The 25,938-nt window shown below is 36.0% G+C and overlaps 3 protein-coding genes and 1 non-coding gene across 5 annotated transcripts; 3 read left to right on the top strand and 1 right to left on the bottom strand.

Annotated features, from left to right (window-relative positions):
- On the top strand, positions 391 to 1,677 carry LOC105172785. Its single transcript, XM_011094363.1, has 3 exons — positions 391 to 638; positions 687 to 753; positions 928 to 1,677. The coding sequence occupies exons 1-3, from the start codon at positions 391 to 393 to the stop codon at positions 1,675 to 1,677; spliced, it is 1,065 nt and encodes a 354-aa protein (XP_011092665.1).
- Positions 5,118 to 7,200, top strand: LOC105172361 (autophagy-related protein 18a). The gene is made up of 4 exons (XM_011093750.2): positions 5,118 to 6,024; positions 6,552 to 6,747; positions 6,870 to 6,996; positions 7,092 to 7,200. The coding sequence occupies exons 1-4, from the start codon at positions 5,317 to 5,319 to the stop codon at positions 7,180 to 7,182; spliced, it is 1,122 nt and encodes a 373-aa protein (XP_011092052.1). The 5' UTR covers positions 5,118 to 5,316; the 3' UTR covers positions 7,183 to 7,200.
- Positions 12,012 to 12,084, bottom strand: TRNAA-UGC. The gene has a single exon. It is a non-coding gene; the product is annotated as a tRNA-Ala (tRNA).
- LOC105172358 (protein farnesyltransferase/geranylgeranyltransferase type-1 subunit alpha-like) lies at positions 20,265 to 25,794 on the top strand. Of its 2 annotated transcripts, none has more exons than XM_020697220.1 (5): positions 20,265 to 20,568; positions 21,111 to 21,220; positions 23,747 to 23,858; positions 23,991 to 24,086; positions 25,091 to 25,794. In XM_020697220.1, the coding sequence occupies exons 1-5, from the start codon at positions 20,329 to 20,331 to the stop codon at positions 25,517 to 25,519; spliced, it is 987 nt and encodes a 328-aa protein (XP_020552879.1). In that variant the 5' UTR covers positions 20,265 to 20,328; the 3' UTR covers positions 25,520 to 25,794. The 2 variants fall into 2 exon arrangements, with proteins under 2 accessions (XP_020552879.1, XP_011092047.1); XM_011093745.2 differs by having other exon boundaries at positions 23,738 to 23,858.

The raw sequence follows: 25,938 nt of genomic DNA, 5'->3' as shown, positions 1-25,938 counted from the left end.
CACGTGGCAGTCTTTGATATGGTGATGAATCTGTACGGACAGCCGGGTCCCATTATGACCAAACTATTCGCTACTACTCTAATGGGGAAGGCACAGGAGTGGTTCACTAACTTTCCCCGAGGAAGCATTGACTCACATGAACAGCTCGTTCAAAAATTCTCTTTTCATTTCGCGAGCAGGAGAAAACAGAAGAGATCGGCCACCCATCTCTTCACTATACGACAGAAGGAGGAGACGTTGAAGAGTTTCATGGGCAGATTCAGCAATGAGATGATAGAGGTCCAGGATCTGCGCATTGACATGATGGTCAGTATCTTGATCCACGGACTGAAGAAAGGCCCCTTCACATCTGCGCCCGCATGCGACCCACCAGGCGATGTTAAATAGTTAATGGCTCTAGCTCATAAGTACATAGACGAGGAAGAGATGAACGCAACGAAAGATTCTGAGCGAAGGGAACGCGAACAATTGTCTAGGCAACCATATGATACAAGAGAAGGTGGAGGGAGTAAGCCAAAACAAGAAAAACCCAGAGAGCCAAAGTATCAGCTTAAGTACCACAACTACACTCCGTTGGCCATATCACGCGAGAAGGCACTGATGATGGTCGAAAATGCAGATGTTCTGAAATGGCCAAGGCACACCAGGTATACCCCCTCTAAGAAGTTTTCTAACAAATATTGCAGGTTCCACCGCGAGAGGGGGCACAATACGGAGAAATGCTTCCAGCTTAAGAATGAGATTGAGAGGTTGGTGAGACAAGAATACTTTCGGGATCGGGTCCCCCAAAATTGCAAAGTCAGTAAGGACGAGACGAGGAGAAGCAGGTCGAGGAGTTGAGATCGAAATCCCTGTCCTCGAGGACGGCCAAGACCCAACCCACTGGAAGCAATGCACCAACCAAAGGGGTAATCTACACCATCGTAGGGGGTTCGAGCTCGGGAGACTCGAACAGGACCAGGAAAAGATGCGCTGGAACCATACACTCGAACAGAGCTGAAAGTCGAGGAGGAAGAGGCCATTTCCTTTAACAACTCAGACAAGTCAGAAGAAAACGGGGAGATGAATGATCCAATGGTCGTCAAACTAGACATAGCAAACTTCACCGTCCACAAAGTGTTGGTAGATAGTGGGAGCTCCGCGGATATCATCTTAAAAATCGTGCTCGATAAAATGGGTCTAGAGAACATTCGTTTGGAACCAGTGAAAACCCCATTGGTCGGTTTCGGTGGGAGCGAAGTAGCATCCTTAGAAATGATCGAGCTGCCAGTGTCTATGGGAGATGAACCTAAACGAAAAACTATGATGGTGAAATTTTTGGTGGTAGACACCCCGTTCACGTACAATGTGATCTTGGGTACACCCGGCTTGAATTTGTTTAGGGCCGTCATCTCCACCTATCACATGAAAATGAAGTTCCCTACGGATAATGGGATAGGAGAGGTAGCCAACGACCAGAGAGAAGCTCGGAGATGTTACAATTTGTCGCTGAGGAAGGAACCCGGACAAAAGAGGAGAAGGATGGGGGAGGACGCAGAGCCCAGACCGTACGAAGCCGAGCACATGAAGCCTAGCGACGATTACAAGAGCGTGCAGCTCGAACCGAGCAAACAAGGAAAGTCCACTAGGATCGAAGCGAACTTGGGAGGCAGCGAGATGGCCCTGATCGAATTTTGAGGAAGAATGTGGACATGTTTGCCTGGAGCCCGTTTGATTTTACAGGTATCGACCCCGAAGTGATCGTGCATATATTGAACGTGGATCCGATCGCGCGACCAGTGCAACAGAAAAAGAGGTCGTTCGGGAACGATAAAAACGAGATAATCTGGAAGGAAGTGGACAAGCTGCTTAAAGCCGGGTATGTATCAGAAGTTCAATACACTGATTGGCTATCTAACGTGGTTCTTGTCCCCAAATCTTCGGGGAAATGGCGTATGTGCATAGACTTTACAGATTTGAATAAAGCTTGCCCGAAGGACCCATACCCATTGCCTATGATCGATGTCATGGTGGATTCCACGGCCAGGTTCGAAATGTTCTCAATGATGGATGCCTACCAAGGATATCACCAAATCTACATGGCTGAAGAGGACAGAGATAAGACCTCATTCATTACTGAAAAGGGGATTTATTGTTATAATATGATGCCTTTTAGTTTGAAGAATGCAAGAGCAACGTACCAGCGGTTGGAACATCCTGACTAACAAAATCTCTTGTTGATCTCATTTCTGTACCATCAACTTGGCACTATCTGTGGGAACTGCCTGACCCGTTGAGGGTACAGACTAGATCTCAAGCTTGAGGCGTTGCATTGGAAAAACAAATTAAAGCGGTAAAGTCTTAGAAACAATGACATTTGTTAATTTTTATTTATATTGTAGGCGAGAAATGCTTTCAGGATCCTACAAGCTTAACAAAGGCCACATTAAATTTGACTGTGTAGAAGAGCGCAAGAACTCTAAGAAAATTATGTCAAGCTCCCAGTATATACAAGTTTATGAAGGAACGAATATTTTTAAAGTAAGTGGTTGTGATTTATTTAATATTCTTGCATAATTCATATTTGTCAAGATAGCAGTAATAAGAATGGTCAGGTAATCCATATATAGGAAAAGAGAGCAATAATAATTTTGTAAAAAAAAAAAAAAGATGTGATGGAGAGGTGAGACGTGGTTGACCCTTGCCATGATGGATGCGCTCAACAACACATAATAAAAAAATTATTTTTTGTTCTGATGGGGAGATGGTATAGAAATTGGCCTAGCTCTCCCCCCTTTGTCGGGTGACTTGTCTCACGTTCTGGCTCTCTTTTTGTTCTGTATCTTTACACTTAAATTCCCAAGAAGGTTGAACTAGAGCACTTGGCTTTATTAGGATGACGTGCTAACCAACTGATCTAATACGTCTTTGTTTATGCATGATAAATGACAGTCTAAAATAATTTATCCAGAAGATAATAAACATTTTATATAGAATGTTCATCACGACAACATGCCTCAAAATAGGGAATAATAAACTCAAATTTTATAGAAATTAAAAAAAAAATCAAGGTGCATAAAAAAAGTCTGAAAACCAATAACAAACAAGCTTCCTTGATGCGCATAATAGAACGCACTAGAGCACTTGGCTTTATTAGGATGACGTGCTAACCAACTGATCTAATACGTCTTTATTTATGCATGATAAATGACAGTCTAAAATAATTTATCTAGAAGATAATAAACATTTTATATAGAATGTTCATCACGACAACATGCTTCAAAATAGGGAGTAATAAACTCAAATTTTATAGAAATTAAAAAAAAAAATCGAGGTGCATAAAAAAAGTCTCAAAACTAATAACAAACAAGCTTCCTTGATGCGCATAATAGAACGCCTCAAACCCAAGGATAGTTAAGCTTGAGGCGAATAAAAAAAACCCCGAAACCAGTGACAAAAGCTTCCTTGAGGCACATAATAGAATGCCGCGAAGCAATAACAGCAAAACTTCCTTGACGCGCATAAAATAAAATGCCACAAAGCCAGTGATAAACAAACACATAATAGAATGTCCCGAAACCAATCAAGCTTCCTATTAAAATTACTACCATCACAGAGACATTAATTATCTCTGCCCTTTAGCAAGTGAAACGGTTCTCTCATTAAAACCAAATTAATAAACTCACTTCTGCAAAGAAAGCAATATTTTTGTATTGACTATTGTTCTAAAAGAATCTAGTTATAAGGACTAGCTAACCTATTTCGAAATTATTTACTTAGCTTATGAATTTTTACCTTAAGAAAGAACAGGCCTGTGAAAGAGCGTTGTGGTCTGATTTAATTCCTAAATATCTTAAGAATATATTTAGAAATTTGGGGGCTGTTGATGGGAAAAAAAAAAAATCAACCTGTACAAAGAAAGGTTGACATTCTAAAAAATGGTAAAATTATGTAATTGATTTTAACTGTTTTGATTATTAAGTGATTAAGTATGATATAGTAAGTAGCATAATTGTCTCTAACGTATGAAAACTAGAAACCAGTCCAGGTTCCAAGTGACAATATATGAAAGCTAGAAAGTTGTCCAAGTTTAAGGAGATAATGTAGCAGTTACTAATAGAATGTTTTCAATGAACAAAGACCAAAGAGGAGTTCAGATTCAAGAAAACAACACAGCACAATCCAAGCCCCTTATCTAGGGGTGGGAAATGTGCGAGTTGGATCGGTTCAATATGGGCCGGTTCAAAATGGGTTTAAATTCTAGGGTTGAAAATGGTTATTTAAATTTTTTTCCGTTTCATTTAAATGTTTCAATTGTAATGCTTAAAAATATTAGTTTAAAATACAAAACGAAAATGTCTAAAGGGTGAGGAAGGGGAGTCCTTATACTTCTATTTACGCGGACACATGCCGGACATGGTGATACGGAAACAGTCGCATGGAAAATTTTAAAAGTTTCAGATACAACAAGGCTCTCACACGCGAATATCATGTCCAACATATGTCAAGGCTATGCCAAGATGTGTCTGCTTCCGACGCTTGTCGAACACTATACGAAATAAATTTTTGAAGTGTAAGGACATCAATTTCATGGACTGAGAAATTTCCATAATCTCCAATTTTATATGTGCATGTGAAAAATGGGACAAGTTATGAGACATCCATCAAAAAGAGTCCTAAGCATATTAATTTTTTATAGAGTCTAAAATGTCAAATTTTTATATGTACGGAATAAAAATTGCGTTTAAGCCTATATATATATATATTTGTGTATTTCTTTAACATTATGCTATGATTTTTTATAATCTCTCAATTATACAGGAAAAAATGCAAATAAACCCCTTGTGATATCGTAAATTGAGCAAATTATCCCCTTTTGAAAAAATAAATAACAATTTACCTCCTATGATTTTTAAAATGAAGTAATTTACCTTCGTGTATAAGGAGTTAAATTGCTTCATTTTAAAAAGTATAGGTGTAGATTGCTATATTTTTTTAAAAAATAATGTTCTCATTTTAAATATCGCCCGGTAAATTGCTATTTAGCCACTATTTATAACAAAATAACTGTTGAATTTACTTCTTGGAAAACAGTTGTAACAGAAAGTAGTGCAGATTGATCAAACATGGACTTATTTTTGCATGGTGTTCAACTTCAGAATATGACTATGAACTTCCTTCTCCTTCTCCATTCCATTTCCAAATCTCTTGTCATCCAAATTTCCCTCTCCAATACTACTTCCCCGTATAAGTCTTTTCCTACACCTCAGCCTCCCGCCTCCGTCCCACTCCTCTTCCACCGCTGATATACTTGTCTTGTCCTCTCCCACTTCCGCAATGGCTTCACCGCCAACCGCCGCCGGCCCCACCATCCGAAATCCAGGGAACCCTGACGCCACCCCGCCACCATCCATCCTGCACCTTTCTTTCAACCAGGAAGGAGGCAGCTTTGCCGTCGGCACCACCAACGGCTTCATGATATTCAACACCAGCCCTTTTGTACAAATCATTCGCCAAGACTTCTCCAAGAATGACCAAGGTGGTGGCGTTGGTGTTGTGCAGAGGATCTTCAGCACCAACGTATTCGCCGTAGTCGGCGGAGGGGTCGGCCCAGAACTCAGCCGCAATAAAATCATGATTTGGGATGATCTTATGAGAAAATTCACTGGGGAGCTCTATTTCCGTTCCGAAGTGAAGAGCGTTCGCCTCAGGTGGGACCGCATTGTTGCGGTGACGATGCAGAAGGTGCACGTTTTCGATCGAACGGACTTGCGATTGTTGCATCAGATAGAGACGGCGCCCAATCCGAAGGGGTTGTGTGAAGTTGCCCTGTCGGGGCAGATGGTTCTCGTTTGCTTGGGATCGGATAAGGGGGAGGTGAGGGTGGAGCACTACGGGTTAAGTAGGAGTAGGCTGATAAAGGCCCACGATTCGGATGTTGCTTGTGTTGCTTTGTCGAATGACGGGAGGCTGCTGGCAACAGCGAGCACGAAGGGGACGTTGGTTAGGGTGTTCGACATATCAGACGGAAGGCTGCTTCAGGAGGTACATATGCCTTTACTGTTTATCGTTTATGCTAAATTTGATGTGTGGAATAGAACCAAATACTGTTAGATTTATGTCTTTTTATATGAATATTAATTAACAACGGCCGCGACAATGGTTCTTTAATGGTATTTTTTGTTGTTTGTATAGATGAGGCCAAAATTATTAGCTATGACTAAAAACCCGTTTTAACTTATGTCCGAGCTTATAGCATATTTTAAATAAGATTAATTGCCGCATATTCTTCCCACGCGTTTATGCAAATTATTCGGAGAAACAACTGATTTACGAGTTAACATAAGTTCTTTGAACGAAAATCGTCGTTTCTTGAGGTTATATTTGTGGTTGGAGCCGAGTAATTGGTTCTTGAAGCATTGTCACTAGTATTTACCCAACTGCAGCTTAAACTATCTCAATCAGCTCTTGAACTTTGCAGTCTGATATGCTCTTTCTTGTGATGATTTCATGTTATTCTCTGGGCCGGACTTTGTTCTCTGCCTCTAAATATCTTCCCTGTTTAAATGTAGTTGAGAAGGGGTTCTGAAAGAGCAGAGATTCACAGCCTTTCTTTCTCCTCTGATGCCGAGTGGCTGGTTGCCTCAAGCAATAAAGGAACCGTCCATGTTTTCAGCTTAAACACGGGCTCAAGATCCACCGGAACCGATGGATCACAGGAAGCAGAACAAAGTAGTAGTCCTGTTTCGCGTCTTTCCTCCTTCAAAGGTAGTTTGTTTAGAACATGCTCTATTCTCTTTTATGTAGTTTTTAGTGCAAAAGCTTGAAAAATGATCAAGGCAGCTTTAAGCAATGTACTGCTCTAGAATGAAGTAGTTCAAACACTGCAGGTATTCTGCCCAAGTACTTCAGTTCCGAGTGGTCGGTGGCTCGGTTTCGTGTACCAGACGATATACAACACGTCGTCGCATTTGGCCAGCAACAGAACACAGTTCTCATTATCGGCACCAATGGCATGTATGTATTTGAGGGAGTTTGTCTAAGCTTACTTATAAATCTTGCAAATGTTGGTAAAAAAATAAAAAGTTATACATATGTTGGTGTTTGTACAGATTCTACAGATGCAAGTTTGATCCAATTGCTGGTGGGGAGATGACACAAATGGAATGCCACAACTTCCTTCACCCAGAACTCAACTCCTGAGTACACTTCAGCTTAGCACAGCTGCTAGATTTTGCAGGCAATTCATTGGATTGTGAATGTGTTAGTTTGGTTGAAAATTGCAAATAGTTACAGATACGCACTCTGCCAGTATAAAATCCAGTTCTTTGTTTTGCGTATATACAAGTTTTCAATGCAAATATCCTTTTGAATCTTGATCTGCCTATATTATGTTTGGAGAAATATAACTTATTGTTATGGCTAGGGTATAAACGAGTCAAACTCGAGTTGAGCTCGGCAAAAAGTTCAGGCTCGAGTTCGAGTCCGAGCTTATGATTTTGAACTCCAACTCGAGCTCAATGCGCTGAAATTATTTAGACTCGAGCTTGAGCTCTAACTTGTTAAAAAAAAAATTATTTTTTTTATTAATAATTAAAATTAAAATGAAGCAATAATTATTTTAGAATATTTATTATCTATAATTAATAAATATGTGGGGGGATGTTAAGATTAGCAACGTGCTGTCAGCAGCACTGGTGCGTGAATGATGCTGAAGATGTTTTGCAGAAAAGAGGAAGAAGAAGAGGGACTTGGCGGGAAAATTTTTAAAGGCTATTAAAAACGTGTTTTAGCTCTTGCATCTTTATTGGTTTCTTTCTTTTCTTTATTTCAGCGTTTCTTAGTCAGATTATGAACATCTTGAGTGCTGAATATTAGGAGAAGTATTATGATTGTAAAGAATGGTGAGAATTCCTGTTCTCAAGTGAAATTATGCCTTTAAAAAGACTGATATCTTGCTGATGAAGTTTTGGTTTATGAACTACTTTTTTCTTTGTTTAACCTGCTTGCAAATGCATTAACACTTGGTCGTTGCACTTTGGGAGCTTCTACATGAGCTTCTTCTTAGTTGTTCTCATGTACTCACCTAAAACATGCACCTTCTTAGTTTCAATCTGTTAATTAAAGTCCATAAGAATATTAGTGTCAACATATAATGAGTGTCAACATATAATGTCACCTTGCCGTCAAAACTTCCCATCTCAACACAGATTCAGGAAATCAAGTTTATGTTGGGCATGATCTTCGATAAGATGGGTATCCAAATGTTGTTCCCCAACCAATTACCGGTTGCTAATGCCCCAACTAAGGAGTCCACGCAACAACAGGACGAAGAAACTGCAGACCCTGAGCCAACCGACCAGCATTCAGCCCAGCCGTTATATTAGGATGTTTTATGTTTTTGTTTTAAAATTCAAATAGTGAACAATACATTGTATTTAAATTATTTTGGCTAATTTTAATTTCTTTTGCATGGAAAATATTATCTTTAATTATAAATTTAATACAGTAAAATTTTGCCCAATAAAAAATATTAAAACAAAAAAAGAAAACTATTTTTTTTTTAAAATTAACTAGAAGTAGGGATGGAATTCGGGACGATATTCCGTCCCGAATAAAAAAAAAACACATCCCAAGGCTGTCCCAAACTCCATCCCAACAACCGTTCAAAAAATTATACGTTCGATTTAAAAGCTATGAAACATGCTCCATATAAGGAGTACATGGGTGGGGACATAGAGTACTTTGATTTTGCTGACATAGATCAAATAGATATGCTTGACATGTGGGGATATGCTGAAAAGTTGGGATTTAAAGAAAGAGACAGAATTAGATTTTGGCTTAAACATGACAAAAATTTTAACAGAAAATGTAAAGCAATTGAAAAAGATGCAGATGTGTATGGAATGAAAAAATACATATCTAAAAGCTATGAAGTTGATATATTTTTAGAGCATCTTGATATGGCTGGAGTAGTTGACAGTGAGATTATGGGTACTGAACCTATTGTTGTTGATGATTCTGGTTGGGTTAAGGTCTTGGAAAATTAGAGGATTGTGGTGCATGAGGGGGCTGATGTTGAAGAAACTGAAGAAGAAGCTGTGTTTTTCTAATAGTGATTATGATATATCTAAAGATGATAGGTTATTTGAAAAACATATTGATGTTGGGGTTGAGGGTAATGAATATATTAGTAAGGGTATGTGTACTAGGCTACAAGATGGGGAGGGTGAGGAAGACTGTGTAGTGTCTAATGATGAATTTGCAAGTGATGAGGAGGCAAGGATGAAATATCCAATGTTTAATCCTTGGAATGATGGTAAGAATCCTGAAATTAAACTAGCTTTGATTTTTAGTTGAAAGGGGTTCCTTGTGTGGATTACTTGGCAGTGGTGAAATACGCCCACTAAAATCTCTAGGAAGTTCACTAAAATCTCTAGGAAGTTCATGTAACCAATTTCTCTTGGCGTCCCCTAGTCGTGTTTTTAAATGCTGGAGGATTATCTGGTAGCTCATTTACTTATGGGTTGTTGACCAAAGTGAACAATTGCTTGAGTTTTAGTTCTTCTAACTAGCTTTTCGATTTGCCCCGTTGAAATTGTGTCCCATTATTCGTGATTAAAATTCTAGGGATACCAAATCGAGAGATGAAGTTTTGCCAGACGAATTTAATCACTTTCTTTTCACTGATTTTTTAAAGTGGCTCTGTCTAGACTCACATAGTAAAAATAGTCAACGGCCACAATTAGGTATTCCTTCTGCCATAACCTCTTAAAAAATTTAAAATTCTAATGACCACATGTTGGGAGCTACATAAAACCTCTTAAGGTTTAAAACTCCAACGACCATAAGCCGGGAGTTACATTACCTCTTCAGGTTTTAAACGTTAACCACAAGTCGGAAGCTACATAACCTCTTAAGTTTTAAAATTTTGACTATCTTTATCTATTTTTCATCAGTTTCTCACTATTATAAAAACTAATTGAAAAAAATATACCCATATGATTAAATACATGATTAATCGATCCGATTAAATTAAACGAATCAAGTATAGAAATGGTTAAATTTAATAAATTAAGTAATTTAAATCCTTAATTATAGCATCCCTGATTCAATTGAAACATTGAACTGATCACTAATTTATAATTACTCAAACTCATAAAATTTTCTAATTAAGCATTGAATCAGATAGTATAAATTTATTTCTTAAAGACACTAATTAAATAATATAACTATATAAATTAATACTAAATTAAAATTAAAATTCTTACCTTTGCTTCGTCTTCTTCCAAGAGTGAAAGAGAGAAAAAGTGTGCAATTGTGTGCGTGTAGTGTGTGTGGGTGTTTGTGTTTAGTGATTGAGGGTGGGGAACCCATCCCACCGCATCCTCATCCATTTTATATATACATATTATTTTAATCTTTTTTAAAATGTTCATTATGTCCCTTCTATTTTTTTTAAATATGATTTGTTCTCAAATATTTTATAAAACTCTAATTTACTCCATTCAAATTTTAATATAACTAAAATTTAAATATATTATTTATTTATTAATTAACTAATTTATGAATTAATTCCATAATTATGTATTAAAATCTTTGGACGTTACATTTCACCTAGTTACAGGTTAGCCAGGGTTTCACCTTAACGATAGGGGCCTCAGCAGCCAGGAGGGCTGCTAGAGGTACCTAGTGTCGGCTGCCATTTGTGCCTGCATTGCTACTCTAATCATCTGCTGCATCGTTTCTAATACACCTTGGGGACAACCTCCTAGAGGAAGTATTTGAGGAAGTGATGTTGCAAGCTGGATCCACGGTTCAGTAGTGGCAGATGAACCTCCTGCTCTATGACTAGCAAGGGCTATAGGTGCCCTGATACCACCTAGAAAGATTGTGTGTCCCTTGCGTGGAAATCAACAGCTTTCTGCTTTTTCATTTCACTCTTTGGAGTTTCAATGAATCTCATGTCTTAGCTCTGTGTTACCACAGCTGGCACTACTTGATACAAACAAAAATTACTTGTTCGAGTACGTCCAACTTGAGATATTTGGGCCTAGTTCACAAGTCTTAAAACGAGGACCTGCAACAAGTACGCTAGCACTCCAACACTCAAATCAGTAAACAGTTATGAAAATAAGAATTAAACTAAAAAAGCGTAATATATTATGGTGATTCAGTGCTTTAGTGCTTCATATGATAGTGCTTTTATGTGTGTGAATGTTGTAAAATGGGTACCCTTTTACCGGAGGGAAGGGCCCCTTTTTTAAAGTATGCACCATTTGGCGGTTGAGAGAATACAGTCCCTTTGGGACTCGAAAAGATGGTTGTCGAGCAATAATCTCTAGCAGTTTCAGAGAGCATCTTTTGAGTATCGACTGTTGGGGGCTTTACCCCTCAGGAGGATACCTTCTCACGAGATAAGTCTCCCAAGCTCCTAGGGGTAGTTTAGACGAGCTGAACAACCTACCTAGATCCTTGGGCATTCTAGGAGCCACATAGCCATCTCTCCTCCGAGTTGTTTGATTGGCATTCTACCATTTGTGCATGAGGATGTGTTGACACCCATGTGGCTGCTAGGCCAGCCTCCTCCTTGGCCTTTTAACTAGCCTTCAGGAGGTTTTTTTGGGCCTCCCTGTTTAACAGATCCCTCTTAAGGGATCCAAGCCTGAGGTCTCTTTTCCTTGGGCCGGATGTATCTTTGGGCTTTTGTTGGGTCTTTCACGAGCTGGACTCCTCCTTGGGCAATACTAATAAATTTTATTAAATTTAGAATTTAATTATTTAAAATATATATTAAATAGTGTAGATTAGCTACAATAGTTTTATTTGATAATTAGCTCAACGCTGATTTCAACTTCAAAATTTATCTTACCTATTTAGCTATAGTTAATCCAAGTGGCACCCTAAGATATTTAAAAGGAAACACCCATTCTTTATAGTGAGGAGATCTATCATTGATCTGTTTGTACCAGAAGACTACTAAAATAAACATGGCGCATGGTCCTTAGTAGGAGAAGATAAAGTGGAGAGAATGGAGGTGCGGGGAATCGAACCCCGTGCCTCTCGCATGCAAAGCGAGCGCTCTACCATATGAGCTACACCCCCTCATGCAAATATATTGTAGTTATTATAATATTCTCATGATAATTACATTTTATTATATGATAAAATCATTAATTTCAAACATAATTTTATTGCCCTTATTTTTATTATTGTCACTGATCAACCCATGTATAAATTTATAAAAAAAAAAAATAGCAATTTACTCCCTGTATAAATTGCTTCATTTTAAAAAACACAAGGGATAAATTGCTTCTTTTTTTTTTATAGAGGATAATTTGCTCATTTACAATATTATAGGAGGGTAAATTGCATTAAAGGCCTTATTATATTCATAACAGTAATAAGGGGTCTTTTCTTTTGTTTTATTATAGTAAGAATGCTATGATTAGAAGGAAGATAAACATAAATATCATCTATGACAAATGTATCTCAAAGAACTACAATAATAAATAAAAGAAATATAAATAAGTGAAGTAATATCTAATATGAACTGAGAGAAAAATTAAAAAACAAGTGCAATTATCAATTTTAAAAACAAAAAAGATAAACAAAAGCAACTAATAAGAAGGACAAAGATCAAAGGGTGCGATGATATAACAATCAACAAAGATTAGGGTGAGAGGAGAATTGAGTTGGATCGCAAGCTCCGTGATATGGTTCAAAAATTTTGAGCTTGAGCTCATTCATTTTACGCTTGATTCTAGGGGTGTGCAAAAAACGGTTAAATTGATCAAATCGGACGATTCCAAAATTCAATTCAGACTGAAAATCGAACCGAAAATTTCGGTTCGATTACAGGTTTTTTTTAAAAAAAAAAAAATTGATTTTCCAGTTCGGTTTTTTTGTCACCATTCGGTGACTGAACCGAATCGAATAACTGATTTTTTAAGTATTATATTAAATAATATATATATTATATATTATATTATATTTATATAGATAGTATCTATACTCTATAGTCAGACTCAGAGAAAGAAAACAAAAGAAAGAAGAACGCAACACGACAGCCAAAACAGACCTTGGGAGCCCTTCAAACAACCTGTTGAGTATTACATTCATTGGATGAGTGTTGTATTTCATCGGTGACAGACATGTGATGTCTATACAATTTCAGTGAATTAGTCGACAAGGTTGTTAGCTAATTGAACTGACTTGCAGAAATCGTCATATGGAAGACTTGGAGGCTTGGTCGGTATGACTTGAATTCCTGGCTTCGATAGTACAGGATTAGTCATTGGACTTGAGGAATCATGACAGTCGCATGCATATGATGGCTATATCTTGGATTTGGCGAGAGATGACTATATCTTCGATGTGGTCATTATAATCCTTTTCAAATGTAGCCGGATTATGTATTGAGGACGATGGATTTCAAGATAGAATCCGTCCCCTATCAGTATATGATGGATATATCTCCTATGCGTTTTGAGATGGTTTAGACTCTCTAAGTCTATGGCCATAGCGATTGGTCGAATAGGAAATGGTCTCCTTTATCGATTAATAGAGTAAACGCATCTCAAGTACTCAACATAGTTGTTTGGTCCAGGATTGGAACTGACGCCCAATTCCATGCCCTAGACTAAGCCGGAAGATGATAGACGAAAGGACCGTACCTGTATGGAACTCGAGAGCCCAAATGTTCACGCCAACATTCACCTAGTCTCTAGTGTTATGGACTGTTGTTAGACGACCACCTATGGTGATGGGCATTTCTGATTAATGGTTGATTGAAAATAATTAATTAAATTAGATTTAATTAATTATTTGTGTTGGACACAATGCCCAATCTAGCTGAGAGTGAACCTAAAGAGTCACGCACAAATCACTATGGAATTGGTGGAATTAATTCGAGAAGAAAAAAATTAATTTAATTGGATTAAATTAATTCAAGGAGAATATAAATAAATGATTGGATCATTTATTTAATAATCCATTTGATGGATGGCTCAATAATTAATTAATTGGATTAATTAATTTTGGACTTAACCCCTTTAAATTAATTAGATTAATTTATTTGGTGTGGCTTAATTAATTGATTGGATCAATCAATTAGAGTTTGGACTTAGATTTATTTAATTGGATTAAATAAATCTTTAAACTTACTTGGGCTAAAATTAATTTAAGTAATTATTGTCCAATGGACTTTGCTTGGGCTTAATTTAATTTGATTAAATTAAACCTGATCCATACTTGAAGTACAAGTCCATTTGAGGGAGGTTGAGCAAGTTAAGAAGGAGGTGAAACTCCTCACCATGATGAAGATAATGGAGTGGTTATTTCATCATGGTTGAAGATTATATGTATTTGTCTGTATAGGTTGCCTTGGAGACAAACTTTGTAGTTATTGAATTTTAAATTCAATTGTATATAATATATAAAACTACATACATATCATGTATAACCAACAACCTACGCCATGACTTTTTGCTCTCTTCTCTCCAAAAATGTTCTCATTTTTGTTCTATATTGAATTGGATTCAATTTAGAATATAAAACATTCCAAAAGCACTAATCAATAGTGTTAGTTTGGAGTTGTTTTTCTTCTTATTCTTTGTTATATCTGGTAATAGAAAAAGAACTATATTTCTTCCTTAGTGTGGTATGGACAAATTAAAGGGGTTCTAATTTGGATCCTAAAGTAAACGGAACGAGAGAACATAAAGGGCACAATGCACGTTGCTGCTCAACTATACAAACAAAAAGGTAAGGTTTCATTTTTGTTTCTATGCTTTTTGTTTCATCCTCTAGCCACTTGTCTAGTATTTTTATTTGTTTATTATTATGGTTTTGACAAATACCGAACGCCCGAAAATTTCAAAAGAAACACCCCTTTGAACCGTTTTAAATAATTTTTTTATTTCATGCTTCGCCGCGTTCCCGTGCCATACCAATTCTTTTAACAATTATATTTTTGTCCTGTAACTTTAGGTTATTAGCACTTTTAGTCCTTTATAACTTATACCATTTATATATTTAGTCCTTTCTTTTAGGAATTTAGTCCTGAACATCCCACAATTGATCATTTTTTGGCAAACTTAGTCTATATTGATAATTTTGGACTCATAGTTACAGGACTAAAATGAAATCTATTATAGTTTGAAGGAGACCAAAATTATCAATACAGGACTAAATTTGTCAAAAAAAAAGGACCAAATGTTAGATATGTAGGACTAAATGCGTCGAAAAAAGGACTAAATGTATAAATAAAGTAAGTTACAGAACCAAAAGTGATAACGACCCGGACGCCCACCCCAAGTTCCACGTAGACTTATCTCTGAAAACATCCTCCTCGCTCAGAAAATGGTCCATTATCTGGATCAAAGACACAACAAAGAGAACTTTATTAATAAATTGGACATGTCAAAGGCCTTTGACAGAGTTAACTGGAAATCCTATACTCGGTCCTTCAAAAAGTGGGATTCCAACACAGATCTATATATCTCATTAGACATGCATTTGAATACTGCTGGTTCACAATCCTTGTTAAAGGAGACCCCTCAGGTAACTCTTTCAAAATCCTATACTCGATTTTTCAAAAAATATGATTCCGACACAGATCTATATATCTCATTAGACATGCAATTGAACATTGTTTTCACAGTCCTTGTTAAAGGAGACCCCACAAGTTTCTTTAAGTCCTCTCAGGGCGTCAGACAAGGGGGTCCCCTTTCCCCATCCCTTTTCATCTTGGCAGCAGAAGCATTATCTAAGGGCCTTGAGCAAATTTTGGGAACAATCTTGACATGTTCAACCAAACAGGTTGCAGAGTCAAAGTCTCCCACCTCTCATAATATATATGATATCATCATATTTACTAGGTGTGAATAACATGCACTTCACCAATCTCATGACCTTTCTGGAACACTATGAGGATGAGTTAGACTAGAAAGTCAATTATTCTAAGAGTTTTTCCATCCCTAGAAAAAGAACCAGCATCTCTCACTAGCTTTACTCTGAAGTCCCTGCCTGTTATTTAAGCCCTCTGTACAAAGGCAACAAAAAGAAAATCTTATTTGAGCCCCTCCTTGACAAGATTAGAAACAGAATTATAGGATGAGAAGACAACCTTTTATCTCAAGGGAGTAGACTCCAGCTGATTAAGAGTTGAGTTCCCCTGTAGGTGTCATTCAGAAGCTGGAACAACTCCTTGCTAAATGTTTTTGGGGTTCTATCACAGACCACAAGAAAATGTACTGGACTAGAGGGGACAATGTCTACTACCCCATTAAGGAAGGAGGTCTGGGAGTCAGAAACCTCATAGATGTTTTTGCAGCTTTTTTCTCACAAATTATGGTGGAGATTGAGACATCATGCATGGGATATCTGCAAACTGCAATAAGAGGTCCCTCAGCATATTATTGATCTCATCATACAAAATCCTTTCAGCACTAATAACCAGGATCACATGCACTGGAAACTCTCCTCTAATGGTCTTTTTTCTACAAATTTAGCTTGGGAGCTGTTTAGAGACCACAAAACACCTCAACCTCTCTTTAAAGCTCTATGGTCTCCTCTAATTAGGCCTTCCATATCCATCTTCATTTGGAAATTTCTCAGAAATTAGATTCCAGTGGACAACAAACTGAAACAAAGAGGAATTCGTCTTGCCTCCAGCCGTGTCTGTTGTTTCAAGGAGGAGGAAACATTGTCTCACTTCTTCCTCCAGAATAGAGTGTCTGCTGAAGTTTGGCACTTCTTTGCTAACAAACTCCAACTCACTCTTCCCCACACAGACAGTTTCCCCATCTTTCTGCAAGCCTGCAAATCAGACAGCCACTCTTGAAGCTCACATTAGGGACCTTATCCCAGTTCTGATTTTGTGGAGCATCTGGACCATTCTCAATACTTCCAAGCATGAGGGTATCCCTTTCAAGCTGTCATCATTTTCAAAACTCTCAACTACTTGCAACTCCTATAGAAGACTAAAATGTTGAAGCCTACTAATTGGAAAGGGGACAAATTTTTTACCTTCTCACTCAAAATCCCTTTTCCAATCAAGAGGAAGAGCACATACTTCACCCTATTTAAGTGGGAAAAACCACAAATGGGATGGTTTAAATTGTACACCGATGGAACCTCAGAAGGCAATCCCGGTATTCTTTTAGGATAAATGTAAATTTCATAAAGTGAAGGGTACAGTCGTACAATACAACAATGTTCATGGTGTGGTTTCTCCCTCGATAGACCAAGGGACACCCCATAATCGATAAAGCGCACCAGTACTAACAGAGGGAGGTAATGTAACACTCAGTATTCTCTACCGAACGTCCTCTAAGATACGGAAAGTAGCGACTCAACCGTCCGATCTGTCTACTCAAATCACCATAAATCGCGTTCTCGCCAAATATGATAAACACAAGAGGCCTACAGTGCCCGATAGGCTACGTTAATGATCTGTTTCCTTCTCCATTTTGTTGCTGCCAAAGTAATATCCCTGAGCCAGTTATGATTAGGCCAACAAAAGCGTACCGACATGGTCATTCTTAGAGGCCATCATGGTCGGGTGTTATTTGATTTCCATGAGCCCTTGGCATCATATCTGACACACTTGCAGAACTCAAGGCTATCCACAAAGGCCTTCAGCTGTGTTTTGACAAGAACATCAAAAAATTTGGATTGAAACAAATGCTCATTGAAAAAAATTTGGATTGAAAAATTATAAATATCTCCTAAAATTATAAATATTTTAAATAGATACTCTTTTATCACAAATCATTGTAAAAGAATATTTATTACAGTATTTATAACTTTTTAAACGAGGGGTATTTGTAATAAAGGTAAACCTCATGAAAATCCCTTATGATTTACCTTTAATATTAATATACTATTTTAATAAGGGTTAAATACACTTTCCACCCGTGAGATATGTATTTATTGTCGGACTTACTCTCCTATGACTAGAAAACATATTAATTTTCGCTACAGTTAAATACTATAGTCAAAAGACAAAAAACATGACAAATGCAAATCAACCATGGCTTTGTAATGACTATTAGCCATTATTTCTGCAAGTGTGGTCAAAATAGCCATGGCTAAAACTATGATAAGTATTTTGGCTACAGTTAAAAATCATGACGAATATTGATTAGTCATCGTAAAATTAAAACTTTGGTTTTATTTAACCGTGATTAATAGTATTGATATATCATAATGTTTGAGCCATTGTCATTTATAGTGTAACGAAAAAAACTCATTTTTTTTGTAGTCTATATAAAAGGTAACAAAACCCCTCTTCACAATCTAGTTCAAATTTTTTTATGTTGAAAATGTCTTTATTATTTACACCTACTAAAATATGTTTATTATAGTCATTCCCTTAAATCATAATTTGAATTATTATAAAAAAAAAATTTATAATAAATAATACCCAAAATTTATGATTTTTATAATTAGTATGAAAATATGTACAAATTCTATATAGTTACACCACGATCTACACATACTTACATGATTTTTTTTTAGCATAAATAATTTATTTTGTAAAACATTATTTTTATAAATTGGGCTTGAAAATATTTTTTTTATTTTATATAATTTATAAAAATTTATAAATTTTAAATATTATTTTTGAATAAAAATGAGTAAAATTTTAAATTCATTAAGAGTAGTTTTGTGGGAGATTTTTCAATAAAACATACTTTAGGAAGTAAAAGAGAAAGTACAGGAGTAAATTAGAAGGGCATTTTTGTCCTATCCATGACAAATTATTTTATTAAAGGGATTTTTGTTATCTATCATATTTTAAGAGATAATTGCAACTATAAATGTAATTTAGGGGTGCAAAATGTATTTAACTCTTTTAGTAAAATCAAACATGGCAACTAGTTATTCAACATAGGGGCCATTTGCAAATATTTAAAATAAACAATTATCAGCTTATTTATTAAAAATAATATTTTATTAGATAAATACTATATTTGGTCTGTTCAGTTTTCGTTTACAATCATTTTAGTCCTCAGGTTCATTTCTTGACCTTTAATTTTTATCTCAATTTGGTCCCTCTGACCATTTTTCGATCAAAATGCGGCCAAATTTTAATTTTTGGAGGGTAAAATGGTCAATAGTCCTTAAGTTTGTAAAATTGTCAAATTAATCATTTCCTACACGAAAAAATAACTTTTTATATTCTTTTTATGCTGATATGCTATAATTATCTTATGTGAATAATGAAAACTTTAAACTCTTGTGAACATAATAATAATATATTGTTTAAGTTAAAAAAACAATCTATTTCTTTTAATAGGTAAAAAAAAATAATAATGAATAAATTTTATAAAACTTATCTAATATAAAAATATAATTAAAAAAATCTAAGTCAGTGATTTTTTATTTCAAGAGTTAAAGATAATCTAAAAAACTTATATTTTAACAATATTTATTAAATATTTGAGCTTTCGAACAAAGAGTTGATAAATATGCCTTTTTAACTAGATTCTTTGATAGAGTTCGTATCTATAAAAACCTCTTAAAATGAATTATATATATATTTAAAATCCATCAAATAATCTAATTAAAAGTACATTTCATCATTTTTTTTTCAAAACCATAGCCATTAATATTAATAACATTGTTAAGATGTAATTTTATTAGACATACTTTTAACTTCTAAGATTAAAAAATGAGTTAGATTTTTTTATTTATATTTTAGATTAGATAAAATTTATACAATTTATTTATAATTTTGATTTTTGTAACTTTTGAAAATAATAAAAAAAGAGATCATTTTATTTTAAGTTAAAAATATATTAATATTATGCTCAAAAGAGTTTAAAATTTTTATTTTTCATGTAAGATAATTATATTATATTAACCATACAAAATTATTAAAAAAAATGGCTTCGTTCCTAAAAAATAGCTAATTTGATAATTTAACAAACTTATGGGACTAAAGCGATAAATTTAATGAATTTGACCAATTTACCTTCCAAAAAGTCAAACTCCGACCGTATTTTCACTGAAAAATAATTAGACGGACCAAATTAAGATAAAAATTAAAATGTAGAGATGTCAAAATTAAGAAATGAACTTGAGAAATTAAAATAATTTTAAATAAAATTTAAGGAGAGGAAATATAGCATTTACTCTATCTTATTTTATAATTTTTATTTTTAATTATTTAAAATTAAATTAATTTAAATCAAAAGTTATGGGTACTTCCTTTCCTAATCCATTAACAAAATAATAAATATTAAATTATATTTCTAAACCCGTATTTGTGTTCACTTCACTCTCTACTATTGGCCTCCGAATTCAAGCTGTTCACTTTACCAGTCGTAACAGGTCGACATGAATCGCGGGGTTGAAGAAGAGAGAGCGCGAATTCCCATGAGCCAGAGACCCGAATGGGCTGATATTCGGCCCGTCCCGCAATATGACGGCCCGAATCCGGTCGTGCCGATTGCTTACACCGATGAGTTCAGCGAAACCATGGATTACTTTAGAGCCGTATACTTGGCGGATGAGCGATCCCCACGCGCACTTCAACTCACTAAAGAAGCCATTTTTCTCAATTCAGGGAATTACACTGTAATCTTCTTCTTCTTCTTCTTAATTTGTCGGTTTATAATTTATCTTAACTGAATTTAACTGGAAATAAACAGTACGAGTGCAGTTGATTTAATTGTTGAAATTATATTTGTTAATTTGCATAGGGGAATAGCTGTAAGCGTAAACATTTTTTTTTATTGTTTTGGTAACTATGTGATGCTGAGATTGGGAGAGTGAGATTTCGAAAGCATTATCTGACTCAGATTTGTAGGTGTTAATGTAAAGACTGTGGGTTCATCCGTGGACGTATATAAAGCTGAGGTGAATATACATGCTCCATTGCTTGTGTATTTTGTAGTTGGTTTGCGTGACAAATACATTGTGGATGCGCGATTTGCCAAGTTTGGATTGAGTCCTCCTTTTGGTATACATGGAATAACACAAACACAACAATGTTATTTAGGGAGCGATGAGTGAGTTTTTAATGTATAAATGCCAAGGGCTGACTAGTTTTGACTAGAATGTCTTTCTTGAAGACCCCTTGGTACAAAGTCTGTGCTGAAAATTTCTTCTATTTATAGGTGTGGCAATTCAGACGTCTAATACTCGATGCACTTAATGTTGATTTGCATGAAGAATTGCATTTCGTTGACCAGATTACAAAAGACAATTCCAAAAACTATCAAATATGGTAAGCAGTTATTTTACTGATTCATCTCTTTCCCATTTGTGAAACTGTATTTATTTTCTGGGGGATGCTTGAGCAAGTTATAGTTGCACATCTGAAAACATAATTAGAGAAGAAATTTTATTTGATTATCAATTTCCCAAAGAAACTGATGAATGTGATTGAGCTTTTCTTACAGTATATCTTTTCAAGGGTAGAGGAATTGGTTGAAAGACTCAAGCTGAAAGAGCTCAACTTATATGGAGTAGCTATATATTATCTCTTGAATTGTTGTTAACAGGGTTATTGTCTCTTCGGGTGCAATCCTTAATTACATGAGAATGCATGGCTGTATTACTTTCTATGAGAATGAGAAAGAGCTGGTTGGTGTAGACATGAGAAATTAGGCTGATTAAGTGGAGTAAACTGAGGTTTGAGTTGAAATGAATTGGCTGTAGAGCTTGTGATTGGGCTGCATTATGTATTCTTGTTCTCACTCAATTTGTATATGCGCATCTAGAAAGGTGTATCCTTGTTTTCAATTTTTGTGGCAGCAGAAGGTGTGCATTACAGGAATGGATAGACTTCGGATCATCCTGTCTCCATCAATGCTCTCCTCTCTCTGTGTCTCTCACACACACACTAGAACATGGGTGTTTAGGCTACATTTAGCGGAGAGATGAACTGAAAAGCTGCCCAGGAGAGCATAGTCTTGCCCCTATGTTTCTGCAGCTCCTTTTTCCTTTTTATCAGGTTGTGATGGATGTCTTTATAGTTTATTTAGTTTTCTTCATGACATGTTAGGCATACTCGTCATTACTGGAATATTCTTTTTCAAATTAATTGAAAGAATTATTGAAGGAGAAGATATTATGTAAGAGGCCGTGATTTGATAGAAACAATTTTATAGAAATTTATAAAGCTAGCATATTCAAATAGGAGGATTCCAATTAAGCATTATTAAACATGGAAATACTTAATTTGGCCTTTATGTAATAACAAATACAGAGGAGAAGATTTTAAAGATTTGGTGGTCATGTTTTATAATTCATTCAACCAAACACATGGCTTAGTTGGTATGGAATATCACATATGACACTATATCGAACCAAACACATGATATTGTATCATGACACTATTTATCATACAATTTCACATCCCATCAAATCGCAATATACTTGATCTTGTCATCCTAACCAACATGCCCTAACTTGACTAGGTATCCTCAGATTTATTTATTGTTTGGTCCTGGAGTGTGAACAGCTTTGTCGTGGGAAAAGTTGGAATTGGTTTTCGAGTTTTTCATATTGAGAACAGTGGAGTTTTGGATTAAGATAATTCCTAGTGCTCTAATAATTTGGAAACAGATGAAGGAATTTGGTGACTCCCAGCATATGTTTAGGTGAGTCTTGATGCATAAGAACATTTTTGTTCTTGTTGCTCTGGTGGTTTTGCATTTTGTGCATGAGTGAATGTAAAAGTGTCTCAGAATGGAACTTGATCTGAGTTTTTGGTTCTAAATCTCCATGAGCTGAACTGAGGTAGAAGCCATTATATTTATCACTTTGGTATAATGGTTTAAGTCTGAAAAAGAAGTTGATGGTGGAATGCTTTGGAATGAAGCATTAAAGTCTGTTAAATTAACTAGCATCCAAGGCTTACACATGGAGAAGCTGATGAGAAATCCTTGGTCAAGTTCTTAGAAAAGATCATTGGAAGTTCCTAGAACCCAAATTGATAAGAACATGCCCGCACGTAGTTTTCTTGTTAATTGCTTAAGGATCTGATTATGTTCAGCAACAAAACTTCACTGGGTCCAAGCTGAGGTCCAGGTCTGCGTGAAACTTGATCAAACAAATATCAAGTAAATAAAATGGCATGACAAGAATTTGGATCTAGTCTATTTTTAGTCAGGCCAATCTAGGTTAAGGCAAAATCTGGTTCAACTCTCGAATATGGTTAGTAGGTTGATTCAATTGAGGGGGAGCAAGTAAACTCAGAGTTAGAAGCAGCTTTCTGTGCTTTCAAGAGAAAACATTTATTGATAAAGAGTTTCAGTAACTGGGTATTCATTGACTTATTGTTCTTGAAGGGTAGAAAGTAATTTACTAATGCGGCAAGAAATGGTGTTATGATGTTGGACATTGATTTTCATGACCAGATGGAAAATATGGCATTTTTGCATAAGTGACGGTATGTCACCCGTTACAGTTCATATTAATGCAATTTCTGATTTTGAACCTGATCAATATAACTTTTACTGTAAAAGTCACTTTGCATGTTCTCCCCGCATCATTCAGCTTCTTTTTCCTCCCTACTTGTAAATTTTTATATTCATGTAAAATCTGGTGAACTCTCAATTACCCTTTTCAAGAGGAATGTTAGGAGAAAATGCGTTAAATCTGTCTCTGTTATTGGCTGTCGGAGATTACCAGAGTTGCCCTGCCTGTAGACCCTGAATCTAGAGTGAGAAAAGAGACTAAGTGTTGTGTTCATTATTTTCTCTACATCGGCTGGCATTTCAAACTATTCAATTTTTAGGCATCATAGGCGGTGGGTTGCTGAGAAGCTTGGGACTCAAATAGCAAGTAAGGAGCTTGAATTCACCAGGGAAATCTTCTCTCAGGATGCAAAGAACTATCATGCCTGGTCCCATAGGCAGGTGTGCTGAATTCACTTTTTCTTGTTTCTAGGGCAGAAAAACAAATTAAACCTAAACAAAACAGCAAGTTTTCGTTCTTAGATCTCCTTTTTGTTGTCCTACACCACATTATGATAAAATTTCTCTATGCAGTGGGTTCTTCAGGCTCTTGGAGGATGGGAAAATGAGCTTGCCTACTGCGATGAGCTCCTCGAAGATGATATTTTCAACAATTCTGCTTGGAACCAGGTGCTTTTAAAATGTTCATCTTATGAATGCTTGCTTTGAGTTCAAACATAAACTATCACATGCACTGAGTAGTGAATATGTTAGTATTCTTAATGGTTTTAACTAACTCATCTGTGGATAATTAATAGGTGAGTAGAAACAGAGCACGGTATCTGGAAATAGAGAACTTTAAGAGGAAACTTACATTTCTTTTGCAATCCAAATCTGTAGAATCATATTTCTATCCAACCAATATGAGAAATCATTAAAATAATTTTGGAAAGATACATAGAAGAGGATCCAGGCTACGGAAGTTTTGGGTTCGTTCTCCAGTTTGGCCTCGGTTTTGCACCCCTTTTTTATTGACTGGAAAGGTGGATTGAAATTGTGGGTATGAATAAGTGGTTTTAGATAGAAAATTGGAATATTGGAGAGAAAGTAGTCAAAAGGATAGTAAGATCAAGCAAATGAGCGGATTGATGGTTGCTGGAGCATGGGATGGAAAATGGCATAAGGAAACTAATTTGTGGACACCTATTGATTTGGATGAAGTGGAAGCAAAAGGAATTTACCAAAATGTGGGGAAACTAAAAAACTACTGACCCAAATGGTTAGAGATACCAAATTGAGCTTCTTTTCCATTACAAAAGAGTATAGATTTTCAGTTAAACTTGTTCGTTCTCTATGTTAGAAAACAATTTGGGGCTTGCCACCAGAAAGTTGGATATGTGGATTCTGCAGCTGCAGAGAATGTTGATATTCAGAAATGAGAGCTGATTTTTCAGCTTCAGTGAAGTCAAGCGAGTAGCTCAGTATATGAGATGGATTAAAGTTTAGCCCCTCAATGAAACTCACAAGGGGGGAAAAAGAAGATGTGTGGTGGGTGTTTCTTGGTATCTTTAACCAGGATGCCATGGACTTCTGGGTCTTTGGCTAATAACATTCAGTTTCTCTTAACCTTGAATAATCAATATTCTTATTTTCTTGGCTAATATCTGATGCTGTGATTTTGTTCTCGTTTGCAGAGATATTTTGTTGTAACTAGGTCTCCTCTCTTAGGGGGCTTAGAGGTCATGCGGGACTCTGAAGTTGCTTTTGCAATTAAGGCTATTTTAGCCAAACCTGAAAATGAAAGTCCTTGGAGATATCTGCACGGACTTTACAAAAATGATGTGAACTCTCTAGTTAACGACCCTCGAGTTGCATCAGTTTGCTTGGACGTTTTGTTGGACAAAAGAGATTGTGTTCACGCTTTGAACATGGTTTTGGACCTTCTCAGCCATCACCACCAACCTAGCAACGAGTTGAAAGATGCAGTTGATGCTGTGTCTCCGGACCCCAAGCCCTCCGATTCAAACTTTGCTGAAAGAGTATGTTCTATCTTGCAATTGGTAGATCCCATAAGAGCAAGTTATTGGAGGTGGCGCAAGACCAGTATTCCTGCACAAGATTAATACCGAGGTAAAGAAACAGTCTTTGTTTAAGTCCATAAAAATCGAATAGCGATCCTCTATAACTACTTCGAGTATTCCTGAACCTGGGATTGTTCGTGGAAGTGAGTTTGTACTAGGTTAGATTTAACTTGGAACTCCCATTTGAATGGGAGCCTGTGAGAGAGAGCTCTCAGAATATTACAAATCCATTGTCCCTAACTGCTGTTCTTGTTGGTGCCAGTTCAACTAGTTTAGACTCAAAAAGAATTATATGTACCACGCCTGTTTCATTTTCATTTGCAGTTTTTTATTTCTGACACACTAATTAAAGTGAAAATATATTTATTTATATGTATTCTCATTACAAATATATTGATTTGACACCACGGTCTAATATAAATTACAATCTTATTAATTAATTTAAATATATTCTCATTTTC

Source organism: Sesamum indicum, linkage group LG10, assembly GCF_000512975.1.
Source record: "Sesamum indicum cultivar Zhongzhi No. 13 linkage group LG10, S_indicum_v1.0, whole genome shotgun sequence".
NCBI classification, from domain to species: Eukaryota; Viridiplantae; Streptophyta; class Magnoliopsida; order Lamiales; family Pedaliaceae; genus Sesamum; species Sesamum indicum.
The sequence above is the reverse complement of the archived record's forward strand: the minus strand, read 5'-3'. Positions and strand labels throughout refer to the sequence as shown.

Excerpts from the sequence above, each read along its gene's own strand:
- LOC105172785 (XM_011094363.1), top strand. The coding sequence starts at position 391 with ATGGCTCTAGCTCATAAGTACATAGACGAGGAAGAGATGAACGCAACG. Across the intron at positions 639-686 it reads GATGTTCTGAAATGGCCAAG|GTTCCACCGCGAGAGGGGGC; the intron begins GCACACCAGGTA and ends CAAATATTGCAG. Across the intron at positions 754-927 it reads AGAATGAGATTGAGAGGTTG|GGGGTTCGAGCTCGGGAGAC; the intron begins GTGAGACAAGAA and ends ACACCATCGTAG.
- LOC105172361 (XM_011093750.2), top strand. The coding sequence starts at position 5,317 with ATGGCTTCACCGCCAACCGCCGCCGGCCCCACCATCCGAAATCCAGGG. Across the intron at positions 6,025-6,551 it reads ACGGAAGGCTGCTTCAGGAG|TTGAGAAGGGGTTCTGAAAG; the intron begins GTACATATGCCT and ends GTTTAAATGTAG. Across the intron at positions 6,997-7,091 it reads ATTATCGGCACCAATGGCAT|ATTCTACAGATGCAAGTTTG; the intron begins GTATGTATTTGA and ends GTGTTTGTACAG.
- LOC105172358 (XM_011093745.2), top strand. The coding sequence starts at position 20,329 with ATGAATCGCGGGGTTGAAGAAGAGAGAGCGCGAATTCCCATGAGCCAG. Across the intron at positions 20,569-21,110 it reads TCAATTCAGGGAATTACACT|GTGTGGCAATTCAGACGTCT; the intron begins GTAATCTTCTTC and ends TTCTATTTATAG. Across the intron at positions 23,859-23,990 it reads ATGCCTGGTCCCATAGGCAG|TGGGTTCTTCAGGCTCTTGG; the intron begins GTGTGCTGAATT and ends TTCTCTATGCAG.